This window comes from Argentina silus, assembly GCF_951799395.1.
Source record: "Argentina silus genome assembly, chromosome: 6".
In the NCBI taxonomy this organism is placed as follows: Eukaryota; Metazoa; Chordata; class Actinopteri; order Argentiniformes; family Argentinidae; genus Argentina; species Argentina silus.
Window position 1 is genome coordinate 13,832,806 of NC_139660.1, and position 23,870 is coordinate 13,856,675.

Below are 23,870 nucleotides of genomic sequence, written 5' to 3' on the forward strand. Positions count from 1 at the left end.
TTCTCTCTCTCTCTCTCTCTCTTTGGTGTTGTTGGTTTGTTGTCTTTCTCAGGTGCCCTGCAGATCGAGAACAGCGAGGAAACGGACCAGGGGAAGTATGAGTGCGTGGCGTCTAATGTGGAAGGCGTGCGCTACTCGTCCCCTGCTAACCTATATGTGCGAGGTAGGGTGCAACAAGGCCCCGGAGCGCTGAAAACCATCCACTCCTCTTGACAAATGTCTGCTACAGTGCAGCTCATCTTAAAGTCCATTAGGAAATTAATCTTAACAAATGCCTGCCTTCAGTCCCAATGGTGTCCATGGTGGGCAAAAGTGTTGAAAAATTTACGTACTAGTATAATCCTTATGACATTCATATTGATACTTAATTTGATTTGTATTTAAGGTGGAGAGAGTGTATAACTGTACCCTACCAACTAACTCCTCCTCTCTGTTATGTAATTGGTGTTCTTGAATACTGGTATGTCCCTTTCTGAGAGCCCCACATACCTTACTCTGAAGAAAGATATAACTAATAATTTCTCATGCCACAGAGTTTGTGGTCATTTATACAGTAGAGATGTGAGGCCATAGTAAAAAAAAAAAAAGAAAAAAAAAAGCCAAATGTATGGACTATAAAACAGCCAAATCATTTTCAAAGTAATGGACCCAAAATAAGTCTCCAAGGCATTATTTTTTATTAAGTTTTCAGGCACAGGAACATGACGGTAAGTTTGATTTTGATTGGGTGGCAAAGCGTAGTGCAAACCAATCAAAATGTCAACACCTTCTTCTCCAGATCGGGAAAAAAAGGTTTGAACTGTGGTTAAATTAAGAAAAGGCAATGCTTCCCACAATATATTCAAATGTGTTCTTCATACTTGTTCTTTTTTCGTTCAGTGCTTTGTATGAAGCATACATCTATAGAATTCCCTCATCACTATTTTGGGGGAATGTCTTAAGTCAGTAATAATTTTGGTAGGATGTTCTGAAATTGTGAAGATACGAAAAACAATTAATCTGAGGGAGCATTTTATTTCTTTACAAAACTGACGATGGAGACAAAAGTTATTCCCTACCACTAATGCTAAAAGACAATGAATCCCCAGTGAGGCAGCCTTAATAAATTGAGGCAGATGCATTTTAGGCATGTATTATTTATTTTGTGCATATGAAAAAAGATGCCTTGTACAGTATCTCCTAAGTTTGTACCCGCTGTGGACCAAATAGTGTTGCTCCCAATAAATAATTCACTGGTCTTGCATTATAAAATGGGTCAGGGAGCTATCTTTTCATTATGATTGTTGTTATTATCATACCCTAAGAAGCTGCTGCTTGCCAGGGAGTAAATCCTAATGTTACCACTTCTGCTAGCTGTGGCACTCAGAGTCAAGCAGCTAACCACCATGCTCACGTCTTGTGTGGCAGAGTAAGAGACTCATAGCAATTAAATGTAAGAGTACCACTGATGTAATAAAATAATAGTTATTGAGAACATTTTCTAAATGTACAGTTTGAATGCCAATAGTTCTATACAGTATTCAGAGTAGCCTAAATGTGTGTGGGTCCTCAGACTATACTATAGATTCAACAATTTCAGTGATACCCCATAAGCAACAGCAACACTTTCTTAAAAAGACCAGAATGGGCACTATGGAAGACCCCTAGCTGTATCCAACTGTGTCAACTCTTGTCTCAAGTCTCTTTTTGGTTTGATTTGTCAATCAATTATAATATTTGATGTTGACTATGTTTTGTTCACAAAGCAAATAGCACTTGAAATTAGCAGCTACAGTAGGGATGAACTCAAGAAACAGTGTCTTCTATGTATTTGTTTACTGTCATGCTTTCGATGAGGGGGAATGAGACCAATTCCAAAATGAAACTAATGTCAAAGTATTACTTTTTGGTTCATTTATGATAACCTGTAAGTTCACATCTTGAACTGTAGCTACTAATTTCAGCACAAAATGTCCTTCTATTGGTTATTTTCTTTTTTTATCTTGGGTTGTTTCTTTAGTTTTCTTTTTTTTCTCTTTACTTTGTTTTCTTCTCTAACGAAAGCATATTCGGCCACCATGGGAGCTCTCTAGGTGGCTAAGGAGCTTGTGAATTTTGATAATGATGGTACGCTTGATTTGACTCCAGTGGCGGCCCACTTTTTCTAACAGGCGACAGCGCAGCCACTGGGGTGAATCTGATTGTTTTGGGTCAAAGCTTATTTTAAGGGGACAGGCAAGTTTCTTAAAGACGGATGTCACTGATAGCAGAAACACAGGAGAAAAACTAAAAAGAGAAATGTAGCTGCAGCTAAACGCCTTGAGGTGGCCTTTTTTACTCTCTCTGTGTTTCCCCTATTTTTCTCTTCTCCTCATGTCATTGTGTTCTGCATCAACCCCTTTACATCCCTCAGAGCTTCGAGAAGGTTGGTGTGTTTTTTCTTTTTTACTTTTTTTACCCACATTAACAAAAACATGTTGACAATTTTAGATATATTGATCTATTACAAAGCTCAATTCATTACTAATTTGAAAAAATCCTAAACCAATAATCAAAACTGCTAAATAATTATGGACAATTTTCTTTACTCTTTATTCAAAAGAAGAAATGATGAAAGCAAACCCGATTAGCTCGGGTTTTGTTTCTTTAATTTTAATTTTGCATTGTGGGGCCTTTTCTCGTTTGCATCCTTTGGTATTGCTTCTGCTCTGAAAGCTTTCTTGCACTTGTTGTCATGGAAACCCGGCACTTGGAAATAACAGGGCCTGATGCATGATAGGAGAATGTAACTACAGTGCGCTTGCATGCCTGAACAGAATTACTTTGGCTGTTGTCTTTTCTTTCTGCATTTCCTGTGTTTGTCGATTTGTTTCATTATCTCTTTCTTCTGTTACCCTTACCACTGTTTATCTAGCACAGATCTTAGTTGGCTTCTTTTTTTTGTTTGTCCTTTTGTGTCTTGGTGTTTGGTGTTTGGTGTTTTTTTTGTTTTGTTCTATTCCTAAACTTCCTTTCTGTTGAAAATGTGTTTGTTCGTTGTGGTTCATTTGTTTTAAGTTATTTGTTTTTTTCTCAGTAACGCTGCTGCTTCTTGAGTCCCATTATGAATTTGTACGCTAAATGAAATAATATGTGTGTATACAGCCAGTGTTCCTGTCATCTTGTGTATAGCAATCCATTATGAAAAACCCAGACCTGATTGAGCAAGATTGGGTTCAGTGGTGATTTCACACAGCCATTCAGAGTGCCTTTTACAGTGCAAAGCAGATCAATAGCAAATATAATGACATCTATGTCACAAATGCAGTTCCTTAGTAGCTGCAAAGGTGGCTTTGATTTTCCAATGGCGGCAACCAGACACGATTGGTTTGTTGACTGATGGCTGCCTGTCCCTCAGCAGTCGGCAGACTCAATCAAACACTGATGTATTATTCATTCTATCCCTTTTTCAGCGTTGCATGTTTGAATTGACTTTCAGATTGATGCAGGGCGGGTAATGAAGGTTCTCAAATTGGACAAAAACAAATACACAGCAGCATGTAGTTGAAGCGTTTGCGCTATAATCCTGCTCTAATGGCAAGGAGAGGGTGCTAAATTAATTTCAGACCAATGCAAGCTCCATTCGTTCATTTGTGTCTAAATTGAGAGTCTGAATCTATTTTCCCATCAGCATTTGAGAAGCTTTAGACGTAAAATTGTTACGGTTGGTGTGTGCTGAATGTTGCACAGCAGATATTAAGCTGAATCAGAGCCAGATCTGTATTAAATCTCACGCCACCGGCTGCAGTAAACTTGCCTGTAAATTTTACTGCTCCATAGCCCTTATGAATACATTACATAGATTTTGGGTAAGAGCCGGGCCTTAGCCAAGGGAATGACATCAGGTTGAACAAGTTTGTTCGATCAGGCATATCACTCATTCAGGCAGAGGAGATAGCAGACTCTCAAGGCTTCCCTTATCTGTCTCCTCTGAGAGCTGCAGACATATTTTGCATTTTTGTTGATCTCATGAGGATTGGACCCAACAAGAGCTCTGTGTCTCTATAAAGTGGTCCTCCTTGATTATGCGTAAGCATGTCCAGTATCACGTAGCTCTCCAACTGCAACAAAATAGCTTCTTAAATAATTGAAGCATAGTTGAGAGCCACTCCTCTGTGCATATGTGCCCATGTGGGCAGAGCATGTAGGTTGCCTTAGAACGCCACAGAGTCATCCCTTCTTCCTGTATCCTCGCCAACGCAGGAGAGAATAAATAATGAAACACATCGCCTCTTCCATGTCTCCTGGGACTTTATTGCCTGAGCTTTCCCACATCCGTCCATGTTGTTAATGACTGCCGAGTCTCCCCCCTCGGCGATAGCACCTTTTCTTGTACAGCAGCACCCATCATATTAGCCATCCATTCCTTAACAAAAGCTCTTTACACGTAGGTTGAGGAACCGCAACTCTGCAGTTGAGGGTTAGTAATGTCTCGCAATAATCAACCCACACTCTGAAGTCATGCTCTTAGCATGTGTGGGGCTCATTCCTTTGCTTCCCCCCAGTGATAAAACCAAGACACTATTCCCGACTAAATCTTCCATCTTAATGCAATTCAGTACAGCGAGACAGTTCATTAGACAATAGTATAGTATTTAATCATCCTTTTTGAGTCCTGATTCGTCTCTGATGCAAATGAAGGGTTTGTCTGTTCCCACTGTACCTTTAGTCAAATTAGTGATAGAGAGATACTAGCTATTGTATCAATAAAAGCCTTGAATACCACCCGGTCATTGTTGCCCTCTCCCTGTGGTGAGATCCTACTGAAGGAAATTCAACAAGCAAACCCAGAAGACTTGAGGAATAATTCAGTTTACCAACACATTTTGAGATCAATATTATTATAGTGTAACTGGCCTGCAGTTGGTATCTTAAGCAAAACATAATCCATTGTGTCAATGATGCAGGAACAGTGTGCTGTGATGACTGCATGTGAATGTTTGCCCTCCTACTATGATGCCTGCTTTGGTTTGAATATGCTTGCATGTCTCTGCTGTGCATTTGTGTGTAACGTTGGGAAAGAAAGCTAGATTACACCTTATTTTCCTACTGGCCAAAGTGGAGTCCAGCCATTTCTATTATATATTTGCTTGAAGTCCTGAAGATGATGGCCCTACAGTATCACAAAACCACTGTATCAACTTGATCCCAGTATACTATGAAACACATCCATATTGACCCAATCTACTTATCTACTTTTAATCTGGCATGATTGTACATCATTTTTCCAATCGGACTAATTATATTCAGCGGCAAGCTGTGTGCAGTGAGAGGACATAATCTGTAATAACATTTGGCTGCTTGTCTTCTACCTGTAAGTCAATGGAAAAGTGATGCACTATAAAATCCCCTGAATCCACTGTCTGCCATTATTAGGTACCCTGCCAGGATTCCTGTCAGTTTCCTTTATGTAATAATTTCCATTTTGAGGAGCCACCCATAGTGACTATTTAGCATTGCCGCAGCCAAGGTGTGTTAAGATGGGCGACCGCTGTGATTTGTATGTAAATGCCCTAGGTATCGCTGCCGCAAGTGTAACTAAAGGATCTCCATATCATGCCTGTCCTCAGGCACCAAGAGGGTGTAATCTCAGCTTCAAGGTGACACTAAAGGCTGCACATTATTTTGGCTTCCCCCCCTTCATTTTGGGGCAGGACAGACTCCCTCACCAAAATGGCCGATAATGTCCGCCTTCTGACCTCCGGTTTTGGCACAATTCCCTCCACGTTGCCTACCGCCCACTTAGAGTTAGTGCAGTACTCTGGCGTTCTCTCTCGACTACTTCTCACCTTCGTCCACTGTAAGACCTTTGAGTTGTCTTTCTCTCCACATTGGGGCTTGAAATAGGATTATGTTTTGTTACTAGTCCAAATGAGCAGTCTATTTTTCCCCCTCTATTCTATATGGGCTGGTTGGGCTCCTGGTCTTTGTGAATGAGGAGCGTGTCCATGCAATTGGGATTCTGTTTTTCGCTGGTTGTGCATTTCTAAAGGGTAGGATCTTAGAGAATGACCCCTCCCCCCCCCTCCCACACACACACACACACACACACAGACACCACATCAAACACTTGTGTCAGCTTATGAGAGCTTACAGAGCCAGGTGTATGATAGAACCGTGCACACCACTATATCCATTACTCATTTCATATAGCACTACATCTACAGTAGCTACGGGTAGTAAAATGAATCATTGGTATAAATGTTGGCGTGTAACAGTATACATCTTACAATTTCTCTGCTTATTATTTTGCTTATCTTACTACACTCAATACTGATAGCAAGCTGCAGTGTGTTGTCTTGAACTAATGATGTTCTCTTCAAACAGAAATTCTGGAGCCAGTCTGCCCTATCAGAATGTATCAGATACTAAAGTGCATGCATTTAGAAGTTTGAATTTCGTAGTCTCTAATAGTTTTAATGTTGAAACACTGCAGATTGTGTTTTGCCATTATTCTAGGGGGAGACTTAGGTTTACAGAAGCTAAAACAAAGAGACCTTAGAAGTGCAGGTGCCCAAAGGTGAAAGGTTACATCTTCCTCTGTGCAACCTCATTCACTCAACCACCAAAGCTCTGAATCAGCATCATCAAGACCAAAACAGCCTCTAGCATGCGAACTGATTGGTCACCCTTTAAGAATGGGCCCATCTAATGTTTCAGTATGTGTTTGTATCTGGACCCCTACAAGTCAAATGTAAAATTAAGGGACTTTGAGTCATTTGTTTTGATTTGAGGAAAAAGAGAAAGAAAACCCATGTCCCAAAACCTGCAGTGATATTGATAAACATCCCAGAGCAACACCTACACTGTGAAATTGTCTATGCTGTTAAGACTACAGTACGTTCTTTCATGGATTTTATGTTTGATTTCCTTTCTTTGAGTTTGTGTGTGTGTTCCAAACAATGCTAGGTTGGGAATGGCATGCTTGGATGGGCTTGGGTGGCATGTTTGGATTGTACTGGTTCTGTTTGTCAGGCCTGGTCAAAGAAAGGGTGCCTGACTGTATATGTCACTCATGCCATAGCCACACCCATGCATGTCTGTGTGAGGAATGGGCTGCCCTTTCACCTTTGTTGTTCAATAGGCACTTTTGGGGAGGGAATTAGAATAGGGCTATATATTTTTCCTTTGTACGGTGGCTTTGAAGTGCCATTTCAAAGTCTACAAAATGGCCATCAAAAGCACAACATAATACTTTCCATAACAGGACAGGACAGATGACCATGACAAAAAGCCATGTCACTAATGATAACAGAGATAGCATTGTTGTGTCAGTATATATGGTTAAACCAAAAAATGTTATCATCTGCCACTTAAACAGTGGTATATCAGTTGCCATAACTGGCTGTCACTCAGTCATGACCTGTCATGACAGATATTATAACACCCATGACACAGTTTTGCAAGCATTGTAATAGCCACTTTTTTGGCACCCACTTAACATTTTGGAGAAAATCGCCCATTTTGTCAAGACAATTAGTTCTATGCCTTAAAATTGTATAGCTTATGCAAAACTGTCTACAGTGAAACTTGACATACAGAATGCCATCATTTTATGTTTTTGATATAGGGACTGTAAATCAGTGACCCAGAAAATATTCCCTAAAGGGAAAATAGCTGTAACCGTACTACAGTTGCCTAATCTGAATATACCACTTGAACCTCAAGGTCAGGTTATGACAGGCTAAGCTAGTAACAGTAATTGACATTGCCAGTGAATTATCGACTTTTTCAAAGGTATTTTAGAAGAGCACTGATGTTGGTGTAAAGGATAATGCGGCTATCGCCCTACAGAGACTGTAGAAGGTCACCGTTCATGCTTGACCCAATCAGAACAAGTCATGTGAATAAATACATTATTAATCATTTTACACTTACGCTAAAAGCAAGATACAACATCTGTTCTGTGACCAACCTAATTATAGTGGACATGCAGTGACTGTTACAGTCGCCATATGTGTAGAGATCATCTTTTGGATATCTTCTATTGTTCAAGCTTGGTTTATTTCATATATATATATATATATATATATATATATATATCACAGCCCTTGTTTACATTATGTGCGCATATGATGGTACACACACACACACACACACACACACACACACACACACACACAGGTAAACCCCTCTACAGAAGTGTAATCTAGTTTGAATTTGTGCTCTCCCTTGTGTGAAAGTGTCAAGGTTATCCCATACAACGATGAAATGAATCCCATTTGGATCGACATGGTGGTGTTTCTGAATGTTACTCCTCCTCTAGACCCTGTCTTTCCCCTAACCCAATGCACCCCTGGTTTTGTCAACAACATGGTGGGGTTGGGGGGGCAGTTGACTCTGATTTTAAGCCCCAGTGTGAGAGCTCGAACCCACTTTGAGCCATGTTTTTCTTGAGTTTGGTCAGAATCACAGTCTCCTTACTCTATCCCACTTCCGCCCTCCTCCTATCCTCCCCCTACCTGCCCCTCCCCCCTCTATGTACAGTCTGTGCTCATCAGTGTCTGTCAGTATGTCCCTTCAGTCTGCTGTCTTGCTGCTCGGGTCTGTTCTGCCTCGTGTCCCGTCTCCTGGTCCTTTGTCTCTGTCCTCCCAGTCAGTCTGTCTGTCTGTCTGCCTGTCTGTCTGTCTATCTCTAAATCAGCCCTTACATGTTGTCCATCATTTTTTACTTCTCTTTCTTCTTCTCCTTCTCTTTCTTGACCTATCTTGCATGATTCCCATAATCTCATAAACAGTGTATGTCTCTGGCTCCTTATTTACATACATACGCGCACACACACACACACACACAAACACAAACACACGCTATGCACTTTTCATACAGTACCTACAGTACACATGCCTAAACTACTGCCCTCACAACTCTCCCCTCCTTCTCAGTCACATTATCAACTCCCTCTTAACATTCAAACTCTACCTCCATTCCATTTGACCTTTCTCCAGCTCTTCCACTACTTCCTGTTGGTCTGATTCTGTTTCTTGACCTCTTTTACTCTCTGTGATAGTTACTCTCTAGCTACAACTACTACAGCTATCTCTTTATGTACTCCTCTAGACACACTACCTGTTCCTCTCTATATTTATTTTGTGTTACCTCTGCCAGGACTGCGATGTGACAATGTGCCACTGTCACATTATGTCACATTGGCTGGAAAAAAAAAAGCTTACACAGCATTGAAGTGGGTTACCCCCCTCCCTCCTCCCACCCCTCCCTTCTTTCTCTTTGTCTCTCTTTCTCTCTATTCCTTGCGCGCTCTATCCTATATCTTATATTTCTCTTTTCCTCTCTAATCGTCTTTGTCTGGGCATGCTAGCGACCCTTCAGTTATATTCCTCTATGCATTTTTATCTCAATTTTATATCTGGTTTTGTTATCATTTATTCCTTTATTTACCTCGATCTATTATGCATGGTGTCTGTGAAACTGATAGCTGCATCTATCAATGGAACCGTGTCAGATCTTAAAAAGGCTTTGTCCAGTGGATCTACCCTAAACCACAAAAATCTGATTAAAGTTTCTCATCTTTAGCCATATCAAGCAGGTAGAGTTAGGGCTAAGGCCACTTGCCTGTTTGTCAATCAAGTGCATGAGGCCCCAGACTCTATAACCATAGTTTACTATGGGAGACACCAGAGAAATGGGCAACATCAAGATCTCAACTGCCCTACACTTCCTGTGTCGTGGGAGGAGCCTTTAGTGGCCAACTTCCTGGTTTGTGAGTGGCTGAGAGTACAGGAAGTTCCTGTTCACTGTGTGACCCTATGTGATAGCACTGTCACATGGCCTTATTATACTCCCTCATATATTCTGTCATATTCTCTGACTCCAGGTTGTAGATGTATATTCCTCAGCAGTTCAGTTTCAAAGATGAGAAACTCATAATAGATTTTTGTGTCTTTAATTGTGCTGTGATGGGTCAAATTTTGGTCAATGGAACCTTGTTGCTATGAATCGTTGCTTTAATGTCAATCAATATTGTTGTTGAAGCAGTTCTGTTAGTTTAGTTCCTTCACATTATTTGTATTTTTTACATTTTGGAAAACCCTAGATTTTGTTGAGTTTCAGTTCTTGTTTACTATGTTGATCCTCTCTGTAGATTATAAGGATGCCATTTAGAGGGGCCCATTTTCATCGGCCTGTCTTGTTACCTCTCTTTCTCTTTTTTGACTCCTGCCTTCCCTGCTCCTCATCCCTCCCTCGTCCCCTTTCCCAGTCCGGCGAGTGCCCCCTCGCTTCTCCATCCCGCCGACCAGTCACGAGATCATGCCAGGTGGCAGTGTGAACATTACCTGTGTGGCAGTAGGGTCACCCATGCCTTACGTCAAATGGATGCTCAACTCGGAGGACCTGACACCAGAGGACGAGATGCCTGTGGGTCGGAATGTTCTGGAGCTCAACAGCGTACGGGAGTCGGCCAACTACACCTGCGTGGCCATGAGCAGCCTGGGCATTATCGAGGCGGTGGCACAGATCACTGTCAAGTGTAAGAACGGGCACAAGGGTTTTTCCACTCTCTTTGCCTCCTAATATTACCATGAGATGTGTAACTATATGACATCTTTATGATAGTGTAATGTCTGTTTTAGAAAGAAAGGTTCCCCCCAAAAGAGTTATTATTTGACAAATTGACCATCATGTGTAGATGCATGTTTCAACTTGCTCCTCATCATGGTGATGAATATTTAAGGCAAGTTGGAACGTGACAACAGTATGCAAAGTGTGGAGTGCGGCCCAGTGTTTACTCTTTAGTAATATGAAAGGAGCACATACTGTAGGTCATGTTGTGTCCCTCTTCATCCCCCCATTCCCCTCTACTTCCACAGCCCTGCCCAAGCCCCCAGGCACACCCATGGTGACTGAGACCACCGCCACCAGTGTCACCATCACCTGGGACTCAGGCAACCCAGACCCAGTGTCCCACTACATCATCCAGTACCGTGCCAAGTCTCCCGACAGCAAGTTTGAGACCATGGACGGCATCACCACCACACGCTACAGCATCGGGGGCCTCTACCCCAATACAGAGTATGAGATCCGTGTCTCAGCATTTAACACCATTGGCCAGGGCCCCCCCAGCGAGCCGGTGGAGACCAGGACCGGAGAACAAGCCCCCGCCAGTCCACCCCGGAACATCCAGGCCCGGATCATATCCGCAAACACAATGATGGTGCGCTGGGATGAGCCAGAGGAGCCCAATGGACAGATCAAAGGGTACCGGGTGTACTACACCATGGACCCATCTCAGTCCATGAGTCTCTGGCAAATCCATAATGTTCAGGACAGCACCATCACCACCATCCAGAGCCTGGTGACATCAGAGACCTACACCATCCGCGTCCTGGCCTTCACCTCTGTGGGCGATGGGCCCTTCTCTGACCCCATCCATGTCAAAGTTCTTCAAGGAGGTTAGGGTTCAGGGTTTAACTCTCCTACCTACATTATCTTGGGGCTCTTTTTAGGGTGTATGACAGGACTAGACACATTATGATGTTGAAATAAATAATACTTTTCAGGTTACATTTTTTTTTTTTTAGGGGGTCAACTGCAATTATCACTGATTCCATTTCTGTTTGCAATGTTTGTCATAGTCCCTGGACAGCCAACAAAGTTTCAGGTTGGTGCTGTGTCTGACACAAGCATTGAACTGACCTGGGAACCTGCCTACGAGAAGGAAATCATCAACTATGAGCTCCGGTATAAGGAGGGCAGTTATGGTAGCCAGGTAAGATGTCATTTTCCTGTGTTTAAAGTAAACTTAAAAGACAAAAACATGGCTTCACTCCCTCTGTTTTCTACCAACAGGTCACTAAAACCTTCGGTCCCTCTTCCTCTTACGTCGTGGAGGGTCTGCGAGCAAACATGGAGTACTACTTCTCTCTGGCCGCCATTTCCAACAAAGGCATTGGAGCCTTCACCAACGAAATAAACCAGAAAACCTTGCAAGCCAGTATGTAACCCTTTTGCTCTCCTCTTCTGTATTCTGTGTTGGGTGTGGGAGGCCTTGTGGGATTCTACTGTATGGTGCAGGGGTTTAACAAATATGTTTGTGACTTTTGGAGACCTTTACTCAAGCAGATGTTTTGTGCGGATATGGATTTGCTTTCTGGCTCCAGGTTTTAACCAAGGAATAAAAATAGCATCTCCACTATTGCTTTGATATCAAAGTAATCCTCACCTTAGAACTGTGAATGTGTTTTATTTGGACATACTCAAGGTTCAAAGCAGATACAGTTTTTTGCAGCTAAGCACCTGAAGCTCTTAAAAATGTCATCTAACGTTTTGTACATGACAAATGATGATTTCTCCCAAAGACTTTAATGTAATAACAATTATCTTGATTTTTGTCTCATGAACTATGACATTCACATTATATTGTGTTTCTAGGATAGGGGTCAAGTTCAAATGTCATACTGTTTTAAGTCAATGGCTTTTAACTACTCTCTTACCTTTTGATTTAATTATTTTCCACCTTGGTTATTTCACTGGTGCTAACTATGATGCAGTTTATCCCACATTGTCAAGAAAACAGTCAATGTGAACAGACAAGTTCAGCAGTTTCTTTATTTTCCTTTCTTTTCTGTTCATATTTGTTTTTCTTTTGTCAACAGCAAGTGCACTTTCTCCCACATGACTGAGACACAAAACATGTCATCCCCCAGTGACTGCCATGGCTTTCTGCTGAACTGTGTGTAGACGGTAGTGAGGGATGTGGGTGGACAGGAATCAGGAATCAGAGGACTGACAGCAAATCCATCCAATCAGTAACTTCTACTTGTCCTCATAGGCCTACCTCCTTGATTCATTCCAGCAGATAAACACATTTGTTTTTACAGATGCTAGGAACACATCTAAAATATTTAACACTCTGCCTGCTAAAACTATCTGTCTTCTAAAAATAAGTGACATCATGGTACATAGTAGGTGCAGGAAAGTTTGTTCTGAGGGCTCAACAAATTGTTTTATTTAATTGTATTCAATGCTGGCTCAGGACTGTTGAATTGTCAGGGTATTAAATGCACACTCTCCTGACTTCATTAGGGATTGGATGAGGGCAGCTTTTGTGTATGCTCACACAATGTATGCTCATTGTGTTTTCACTATCAAATGTAGTATCATGCACATGTAGTCAATCATACCGCTTCCATTAATTTGATAGTGTACACAGTTGCATGATTATATTATGTATATTACATTAAATGGTGAGGTTGTGCTTTTGTCCTCTGTCAGATTCCTGGGATTTAAACTTGATAAATTTACTGGAATTGGCCATAGGAAAGCCATGGCAGTGGGAGGAGACTTCTTTTAACACATTTTCTGTTTCTACCAGTGCAAATTGTTTTCTGTACCCCAGGTGGGGGTGCGGGGCTTTGAGATAACCACTTCACGATGATTTCTGTTAGTGGTGGGGGAGAGCTACGTTGACAGTGCACTGAGGGGACACCAGTTGCATGCAACACTCCCCCATCCCCAGGGGAAGCTGTTGAGATTCTATCACTGCATCCTTGATCAATGGCCACACCAGGCATGACCCAACCTATATATGTCCATCCAACCCCATGTCTGTCTCTGCGTCTCCAAGTGTGTGTGCGTATGTCTGCTTGTCTATGTATGTGTGTGAGTCCCTTACCTCTGTCTTGCATTGTTTTCTGGAACGGTAAGCTGCAAGCGGATTGGATCGGATACAGTACTCTCTCTTTCTATCCCTCCATTGCTCTGTCTGTCACTTGTTCCCCTCTGGAATGGAACAAAAGCTCTCCTTGGAATGGCTTGACATCACCTTGCTTACTTTGTTTCCTTCCTCCTGTTTCGTTGAGTACATTTGAAAACATTTGAGTTTGAGATTTAGTTTTAGGGTTTTCAGAAGCATAGGGCTCATATCACATCAGGAAGCAGCTTTGCGCATTTTTGCTATGTGTTGAGTTCTATTGTGAACCCAAGTCCACTGCAGCTATCACAACAGCTACAGCAGTACAGCACCTAGAGATAGCGATAACTAGAGGTGAGCGCAACTATGTTCTGAGGCACATTTCAACTCCCTGCTTGAGCTGAGGGTCTCCTCTTTTCAACCCCATAGCTCTATAGGGTCCTGGGCGGTCCTCTATACTCTCTTAGCCATTGCCTGTGCATATACTATGCCGCCATTCAGTCATGTGTCCCTCCCCAACTACTGTAGGTGTCAAAATCAGCCAACAGCTCCTCATCACAGAGGTCAGGAAGGTTACAGACTTAAATCAAAACTGTGTTTCACACCACATTAAACAAACAACAAAACAAAACATGATCTTATGGATGCCTTTGAGGTAAGTGTTTGTTTGGCACAGGAGCTCCAGTCTGCTGTAGCAACGTCCCTACCATGACCCACATAGCATACTCAATCTGCACCATAGGTTTATTTCCATGAAGTCCCAAAAGAGGAGAGAAGAAAAGTCTAGCAGACCTCATACATGATGACTTGGTTAAATATTAATTCAACATGTCTGCGGGTTGGGTTTCACATACATAGAAATAGAGATCCTTCCAAACAACAACGAGGAAACAGTAATGCTGAGTGCACTGTTAGAAGCAGACGTGCTTCACTCAGGCACTCTGACACACATCTTAAAGCGCCTACTAGCAGGCAGACAAAATAATGGAGCAGGGAAGTAGGAAGAAATTAGTGCGTGTCCGCCCGCTCTAAATCACAAACCCAATGATCACATAGTTCCATCCTTAAAAAAATGGTAAGGCATTCTGATGCATGTAGCATTGGACTGAGAGGAAAGACATATGACCACCAGCCTGGTCCATTGGCCCTCATATCTCCCTCTTCCTCCCTCAGCTAAGAATCCAATTACCTTAGTGTGGCACTGCCAGACACTGTCATTATGAACACACACCTCACTGGAGCAGCCTGAGATTGTTAGGTTTACACACACTCATGCACACACACACACACACACACACATGCACACTCAAACACACACATTCAGGCAGGCTACGATATAATGAGGAAGCCTTGTTTACCAGAGGCTTGACTGGGCCAGCTGCTCACACACTCAGATGTGTTTAAACACTAATGACATGTTAGAGAGAGAACCAGAGACACAAAAGAAAACAGTACACAAGAACATTTCCGCGTAGATTCGACCCGTCATGTTGCTTTTGCATTACTCGGCAGACTGGACCTCTTTGCCAACAAGTGAAGTGAAATGAAGACTATATTCTTCCTTTTTGTCTGTTATCTCTGGTACAAATGCCCTCAAAGTGTTGAAGTTTGTGTTCAGTCAGTCAGTGTGGCATAACCAGGGGCTATTGTCACCGGGACCACTCTGCCACTAAGTACCAGTCATATACACACTGTGAAGGAGTTCTCTCCTGATTCTCAACCTGCAGCACACTGTTGCTGCGAGAAAACATTTACATCTGATTTAAGATCTGCAACATCCCTGCTAAACCGCTTAATTGAAGAGCAACTTAGTGAAATTAAAAATTAATTCTCCTGACCATCACAGTGGGTACAAATGTTCCTGCACTGGACATGTGAGCAGCAATGGCCCCTATTCAGGCACAAGGCCCCATGGGATACGCCACCCTAGTCAGACCAGGATGAGACACCTATATGAGACACCGTTCAGACGCGGCCATGGAGGGTCCACATGCAGAGAGCTGGGAGCGCCCCTTCGGGGGACGAGAGGCACAGTATGGTGGTAGGCTGGACACTGGGGCGGGTGTTATGGGGAGGTTTGCTGAGGGAATGCAAGGCCCTGGGGTGACAGATAAGAATCCCATTTCATAGTGTCAGAATTCATTACACGCTTTGCCGATGGGCTATAGGGGAGACCTCTGGATTGCCAGGCTTTGTTACACATTTAGATTATACCTTGAAGCTGCCAGCAGCCAGCGGAGTGTTATCTCTCAAATTAAAGTGGCAGATTCTAAATCCCCTGTATTTAGCCAAACAAGCAGTTTAGCCCCCCACTTACTGTAATTGCAGGAGGTTTTTAGATATATTGGAATGTTTGAACAAGCATGGCCATTTGGCATGGAGGCAGATTAATTCCTTAATGATGACAAATACTGCCCTGATATTCGACATTGAAGATGAAAATAAAACACAACGCAAGCAGTGGTGGCTACATGCTTGGGCGTAGACCCACCCACATTGCTCATTGGCCCACCCAAAATGTTTGCATTTTTGTGGTGGAAATCAGGTTTTAAATTTACGCTTGGAATGACACTGTTTTAGTCTGACCAATGCTTACCTATAGCTCAGGGGTGTTCCAAGAGAGATCTTCGATATAGCCTTACATGTATGAGCTATAATGTTGGTCTGGAATAGGCTAAAATCATGTTTAAACCAACATTATCTCAACCGGCATGCCCATGAATGCTAATATTCAACTCACTCCCAACTAAATGCAACAGTAATCAGGATCTGTGGCTGTCAATGTAGAAAGGTTGACCTTGAGCAGAATAAGTACTTTTTGACTAGCTTGTCAATCGTCAGTGTGTAGTGGTGTGAAGGAGTCATACTTGTGCTAAAGTACAGTAGGCGGTCATTATCAGTCAGTCATAAAGCCCCCAGCTACTACATGCCATTCAACACACATCATAACAGACTTCAAATCTGATGGTGATACGTATCTACAGTCATGACTAATTATGTGTCAGATCAAATAAAATGTATAAAGTCTTTCTGAGGAACTTCAAAAGACCATCCTAAAATGAAGCATTACAATAGTTTTCTCTTTTGTTGTTGTTATAGTTCTAGTGTCCATAATCCCACAACTGGGTGTTATGGGATATGAAGCTTACCATAACTATGGCCCTGCCTGTCATTAGTTTATCTGGTATGAGGGGTCTGTCTGGCACGATAGCTCCAGAGGGGGCTTCTCTCCCCACATAGATTGAGAACTGAGCAATCACTCTTGACGGCGAGAGTTTGCAAATACAATATGAGTGGGGGAAAGAAGCTGAAAGGCTGAAATCCGTAAGTAAATAAGCCCATTGGACACAAAGAAGGTTCTGAACTGTGGCTGCTGTCCTATCTCATTTGTTGTGTGCCAGAACAGAACAGTCAGTCCTATCTGTTGACAGAGAAGGCTCCTCTGGCCAAAAATACCCCTTTGTTGGTTGCTCTTTTACTGAGAAGGGCAGTGCAGTTGGTACAGCAATAACCTTTATAAATACAGCAGCATAAGTTGTGTCTCTCGCTGTTGTTTTCAGATGTTTTATTTGATTTTATTTCTTTTTTTAGGTTAATGACAAGCCCAGAGGATAACACTTGAAATCATTAACAGTTATTTACAATGTGGTCCTCGATGGAAGACAAACAGGATTAACAAAACACACAGAAAAAACTGTGAGAGATAGTTGCAAGCAATACCCTGATATATGGGCAGGGGGCTATGAAATGGGATTCTCTGAGCACGATAGGGTTCACGATAAACATAGAATGATGTTTTTGTCCTTGTGCAGACACACCAAAACGTGGGTGTAGGTTTCCCCAACAGCTCCCTTCCCTCAGTCTAGTGGACCCTCCAGCCCAAGTGACAAGAGTATTACAGTATACTGCAGTCCTGGTAACAGCATTTGGCCAACTCTCTCCCTCTTAGCAACCCAAAAAGAGCCTGAAACTGCTTATCTTAAGCTTCATTGACCAATTGCAAAGCAGAGGTTTGTTTTTCATGTTGTGTTTCTGTTTGTGAAACACTTTTCTGGAGGGAGAGGGTTGTTGCTCACTGACTCAGAGTGAGCACACTCTGCAGTCAGGTGCTGGTGGTAAGAAAGTCTTAAAAAGTTAGTTTTGAGGAAGCCAGGTACGTATGATGCAGACAGTACTTGTGTTTTTTGAAGGTGAATGTTATTATTTTCTGTTTATGCTTAATTGCTTATTTTTCATGTTTTTATGATTTGTCATTTGGATCCTAACGTTTTCTTTCATTCGAGTCACCCGGGTTACAGATACATTAATTTTCCAGTACCGCTTCAATTTGTTTTTTGGTTTTGGAATGAAATCACACTGTGTTCTGTTGTACCTGTGAATTTGATTTCATAATTTGTTCATGATTTTCTCTATGTCGAATGCTTTTTTCGATCAATTCATTTTGTTTTCGCTTATTCCAACACTATTACAGATTAATAACATTGTAATAATGAACTGGCCTTGTTGTCACAAAAGATAGTGAATTAATTCTAAGGAATGTTTTTAGACAGAAGGAGCTTGACTTGAATAGAAGCAGTCTAATTCAGTATGTCCTCTTATCCTTTCAATGCCGAATCACTCCTTGCACACTCAGCCGGCAAGCAGAAGCTGTAATAGCTCGGTGCAGATTAGAAGAGGGCTTCATTTTGATTTAGAAGTTCACAGATGTGTAGGTTCTAATATGTTTTGGATTGCACTCCACACAAGAGTAAAGAAACCCAGCCACAACGACCTTTATACAATTACAAATCTAAAAGACCCACTCTGTTACTTCCCAGTAACCCCATGCTGAAAAAATATAGCACCTCTCAGCTGTAGCAATAGCGCAGACTGACTGAAAGGTATGGGCTCTGGGTTTTTCATCATTAAATCGATAGTGAGAGTGTGGATTGCAGGCCTGGACAGGCGAGCATCAGATAGCTCCTGTGGTATCTCACAAAGGGGCTGACAACTGACAGACTCTGTGGTGTCACAAGTCTGGAGAAGGAGCACAGTGACATATAGTCTGATTTCTAAAAAAAACTGCACAGTATCTAACACAGGCCGGCAGACATTTTGCTTCATTATTACGCACGTGAGGTATTGTCCCTTATTCCTTCTACATTTCCATTTGCCTGACAAGTCAGTCTTTCCTTTGCCATCTTTTGTGTTTAAACAATTTGAGTTCTATTATCCTTTTTGAGTTGGGTTTTTCCCTTTATCATTTTCTTTATCTCTCCCATCTTTTTGTTTTTTGTTTTTCACCCCTTTTCCCCCCTTCCTCCTCCTCCTCCTCCCCCCCCTCCCACCCAACCAGAGCCCTCCGCCCCCCCTCAAGACATTAAGTGCAGCAGCTCCAGCTCTACCACCCTGCTGGTAAGTTGGCACCCCCCGCCTGTGGAGAGCCAGAATGGTGCCCTGGCGGGTTACCTAGTGCGCTACCAGGTGATGGGTGCGTCCGAGGCCAGTGGCGGGGGTGGGGAGCCCATAGAGGAACCAGCCGTGCCCCCCACCGCCGGGCAGGTGCTGCTGCAGAAGCTGGAGAAGTGGACCCAGTACCGCGTCACCCTGGCCGCCTTCACGGAGATTGGCCCAGGCCCAGAGAGCGAGCCCCTGCTGTGCCGCACCGACGAGGATGGTACTTTAAAAGCATTCACTTGGTTGATTATTTTTATTGCGCTTTTCATGTCTTAGTTTAAGGGCTCAAATCAATATTTAAATCAAGAAAGTTACATAATGGAGGATTTTGTCTTTGGGGATGCTCTTGAGCCAAAAGGAGACAGAAATAATGCCAAGGAGTTAGTCAATAAGGGGCACACCTCCTAATGCCCATGAGCATAAGCCTATGTAATTATGTAATATATGTACTGTTATGTAATATATTATTCAAATATACATACATATGCTTAAGCAAAGATTTGAGGTAAACTATTTGCAATAAACTTCTGTGTGTATTTTTGTGTCTAAAATGATACCTCCCACAATCAAAAATAGTCTTTGGAAATCTAGTATAATTGTTAAATCACTAGTTACTAAGTAACTTAAGCCCCTTTAAATTCATGGTTGTCATATGTAGCCTAGTCTGGAATAATACAAATTATTATGTTGTGTATGTATTATGTTTCACTGAAAGTGCCTTGCAATATGTATCTGCTGATGGCTCATTATGGCGTGGGACGAACACTGGTTCCAGTTCAGGGGCCTAAGACCCCAAGAACATCACATGGATAATTCACAAAACATACATACACATGCATTGTATCATGCATGCTTACATACTGTAACAATTGACAAATACAGAATCACAAGTTACATAAACTATGTCTTTCCTTTTTAATTGAAAGTGCTGACACTGATTACTACTAAACTAAAATTACTCTACTAAAACTAAAATTCTATGAAACTTGATTGATTAAGAACTATTGTGACCTACTGTATTCCTGGGACCAGAGTTTTCCAGAGTACATCTCCTACATGGAAATTATGAGAGCCGCCACACCTCATCCTCATCTTCTTCTAATAGCAGAGCATAACCTGTGATGGGTAGGCCACACCTCAGGCCCATACACTTGACCCTGTGTCACTGCACAGCCATTTCACTCATGGGGAGGCAGGTAGTAGATGATGAGTCCCACCCCCACAATACACACCATTGTGCCTCTGTTAGTCTGTCTCGTGTCCATAATACATAGTCACAGACTATGCTGTTGTTCTTTCTCTTATTTTTTCCCCACAGTTCCTGGGGCTCCTCCTCGGCGGGTAGAAGTGGAGGTGCTCAACTCTACGGCGCTCAAGGTCATGTGGCGCTCCCTGTTGCCAGGGCGCCAGCACGGGCAGATCCGTGGCTACCAGGTGCACTATGTGCGCGTGGAGAACGGGGAGTCGCGTGGCCTGCCCCTCATCAAGGACGTCATGCTGGCTGACGCCCAGGTATGTCCATCTCCCATTGATCTACTGGAGACCAATCGACTCTCATTGAGCTATCCAATTAAATTACACTCCTAAAGACTCTTTGATAGGCCTTTATTGCATTTTATGCAAAGAAAATTAAGAGATAGATGGGTAAGGTGAAAGACCCCTTGAAAGTTGAATGACCTTCAAACATTAAAGACATAAGAAGACATACTTTCCTCTGCATATGGTCTTGTCTGGAGTTATGTCAAAGTATTTTATTTCATTCTACTGCAATATTCCTTTCCTCTGCCCAGAACAAATAATCAAACCCCCGCAGCCCCCCTTTCTCACTTCTCCACTGCTTTTATTAGGGTTGTCTAGACCCCCCCCCCCCCCTATATAACAACCTCAGAGGTCCGCTCCTTGAAAACTTTGATTGTACTGGTTGTGTCAAGCACAGAAACTCTGCACAAAATGGCTGATTATAGTATTCTGTGGCTGGAAAACCAAAATTGGCATGAAAGCATTTCAGAAAAATCGTCCTCCCTGAAAACTAGAATTATAATAGAAGCCAGCACAATGGACATGTTTAACAAAGCTCCTGTCAACAATATAGTGGAGAAATACACAAAATACGTTTTCTTTTTGTGTGTGCTGTATCATCAAACTGTAAATTACAGCTTTGGATTTGAAAAACTGTAGATATTTATTCATGAAAATCTTTTGACATATCCTCTCCTTTGATGAGGAAATGTCCCTTTCACAAAGTCAACAAATACACTTTCGTGCTCTCTGCATGTGTCTGTGATGGGAATATACTACAGTAATTTGTGTGATCGCATTATGACTCCATTGACAGGCTGTTGAAAGTTTTAAAAAAATGTTCTTAGTACTCTTTCTTCTCCTTTTATGAGTTTGAGTTTAAATCCGTCTGACATGGAAGTAATGCACTGTTAGCTGTTACAGTAGGTACAGCAACCTCCCCCACCACCCCAACAAAATAGACTTAGACCTCTCCTCCCTCTTGTTTCAACTGTTCTCCTTAACATGGACAAGCTCTTTCTCTTTCCCAACCTGTACTGTACTATACGCTGATAACCTACTGCTGTTTCAACATGTATCGCTGCATCACCGCTCAACGGGCCTCTAGCACCCTTTTTCTTGAGTCCCTCTCACACTCCTGTTTCTTCCCCCTCTCTCTCTCTCTCTCTTTTTAAAAAATCGTTCTCTCTCCTGCACTCTATGGGGGGGTTAGTGGGAAACGGACGATACAGCTGAATACGTGAGTATGGATTTCACCAGAGTGTTCACTCTGTGTAGTGGGGGAAAAGCACTGGGTATTGCATCACCCTAGCTGTATCCACATATACTGTATGGGAAATACTGCAGCTTACATCATCCTTTTCAATAAGCTTTGATATAATTGCGTTTTTGAAGTTACACTTCAGTATATAATCTCTCAAGTTAAAGTAGCATAGCGCTACCCGTCTGCAGTATTGATGTGCTGCCGAGTATAGGCAGAATAGCTAATGCTTATTAGCTGCACTGACGATGAGACGGTGGCTGATGCAATATCTGTTGCTCCTCGTGCCTGGACTGATTATTGCTATGTGCTGTGTGCCATGGTGTGTGTTGTGTTGTATTGTGTTGTGTTGTGTTGTGATGGTGTGTGTTGTGTTGTGCCTTGCATTGCCTTTCTTTTTTTGATCGTGGTGGTTTGAGTGTGTGACCTCTCAATAATGGAAATCCCTGAAGTGCAGCCCCCTTTTCTAATCTATTTTGGTTACACTATTTTGATCATTCTTTGGTGTAGCCTTTTACACTCATGGTCCATCAATCAGATACTCACCGCAAGATAGTTGAAAACTAAAATGGCTAAGTGTTTTCAACAATTTGCTTATGACATCATCCGAGTCCCCCAATGCCCCAATTCTTATATGCATGCTATTTTGATGACATCTTCAGTTCGGTGTGAAACAGTACTTATGGCCTCTCTACCGCCATTGACCTCTCCATCTGTCAACTGACCAGCTTAAAAATCTTCCTGCATTCATTAAGGCCCCCCTACTAAAAGATTAAACAGCATTGATCCAAACCTCCTCTTTCAAGAGAGACTAAGGGAAGTAATGGCTGGCCAAAAACGGCTCATACCTAGCAGGTCTGCCAGCCAGGATGCATGCATACATTGATTATGTTGTTAAGTTGTTTGTGAGCCATGTTGGCTAATGCCTCAAGTGAAATAGGCTATGTCCATTAGCTCCCACTCTTTATACACTCTTATATGTCTGAACCAGACAAAGCTTCAGGGAATTGTCTTAGGAACATCTCATTGGCAACAATTCAACCTACAAAGATATTGGATGAAATGAATCTATATTCAAGCGTGCAATCTTTCATAGGGGCAACAGAAATGTCATAAGCAGCAGGGAATTATTAAGCAACTGGTTAGCTGCAAAGGTGGTGAACATCACAATTTTGAGCAATGATCTGACATGTTCTTCTTTGCGTGTCTTCTTCATGTTTTTTACAGGAAATGGTCATCAGCGGGCTCAAGCCAGACACCACCTACTCCATCACGGTAGCAGCGTACACCACCAAGGGAGATGGGGCCCGCAGCAAACCCAAACTGGTGGTGACCAAGGGGGCAGGTCAGTGCCTCATAGAAATAACTGTTTATACAGTTTTATTCCCATATATTCAAAAAGGCATGTTCATTTAAATAGCATTGATAGAACAGTTTAGTGTTCTAAAAGAACAGAAATAATCCAATTGGATTTGACACATTAGTAGTATTTTAGGGGGCTTAAAGGCAATGGGGTTCAACAAGCTATTCATACTTTCACCATTGAGGTATCATCTACACACTTAACAACTACATTTATAAATAAATAGTGTAAGAAAGTTAGTAGAGAGTTTCATTTTCCTGAACCCTCAAGGGTTGGGGGCTTATGGGTAAAATGCTGGAGGCTGCTCTCAGACATCAGAGTCTCTATCTCCCTGTCTCTCTCTCTCTTAAACACCAGTGGCCAGCCTCAGTTAACCAGGCCACCTGAGCCTCTTTAAAAACGGAGAGCTTAGCTACCGTGAACAGGGCCTAAACCTGCAAGACTAGAGAGCGTGAAAACCTCCTTTGAGCGAATATGGGCCGCTGTGGCCAAGATATGAGGTTCCTTTGTGTATGCATCCATGCCAGTCCGATGCAGGCTTTCAAACACTAACCACATACTGTACACTCATACACATACATACACACATACATACACACACACACACACACACACACACACACTC

General features: G+C 42.3%; 1 protein-coding gene across 1 annotated transcript in view; it reads left to right on the forward strand.

Moving 5' to 3' along the window:
* Positions 1–23,870, forward strand: part of ptprsa (protein tyrosine phosphatase receptor type Sa) — a 140,193-nt gene that overhangs the window by 74,947 nt on the left and 41,376 nt on the right. The window contains exons 7-15 of the mRNA XM_083672439.1: positions 53–163; positions 10,236–10,505; positions 10,846–11,427; positions 11,611–11,744; positions 11,825–11,969; positions 19,003–19,323; positions 20,422–20,615; positions 21,835–21,861; positions 23,110–23,227. Of these exons, the coding sequence (XP_083528565.1) occupies positions 53–163; positions 10,236–10,505; positions 10,846–11,427; positions 11,611–11,744; positions 11,825–11,969; positions 19,003–19,323; positions 20,422–20,615; positions 21,835–21,861; positions 23,110–23,227 (1,902 nt within the window). The remainder of the gene's footprint in view (positions 1–52; positions 164–10,235; positions 10,506–10,845; positions 11,428–11,610; positions 11,745–11,824; positions 11,970–19,002; positions 19,324–20,421; positions 20,616–21,834; positions 21,862–23,109; positions 23,228–23,870) is intronic.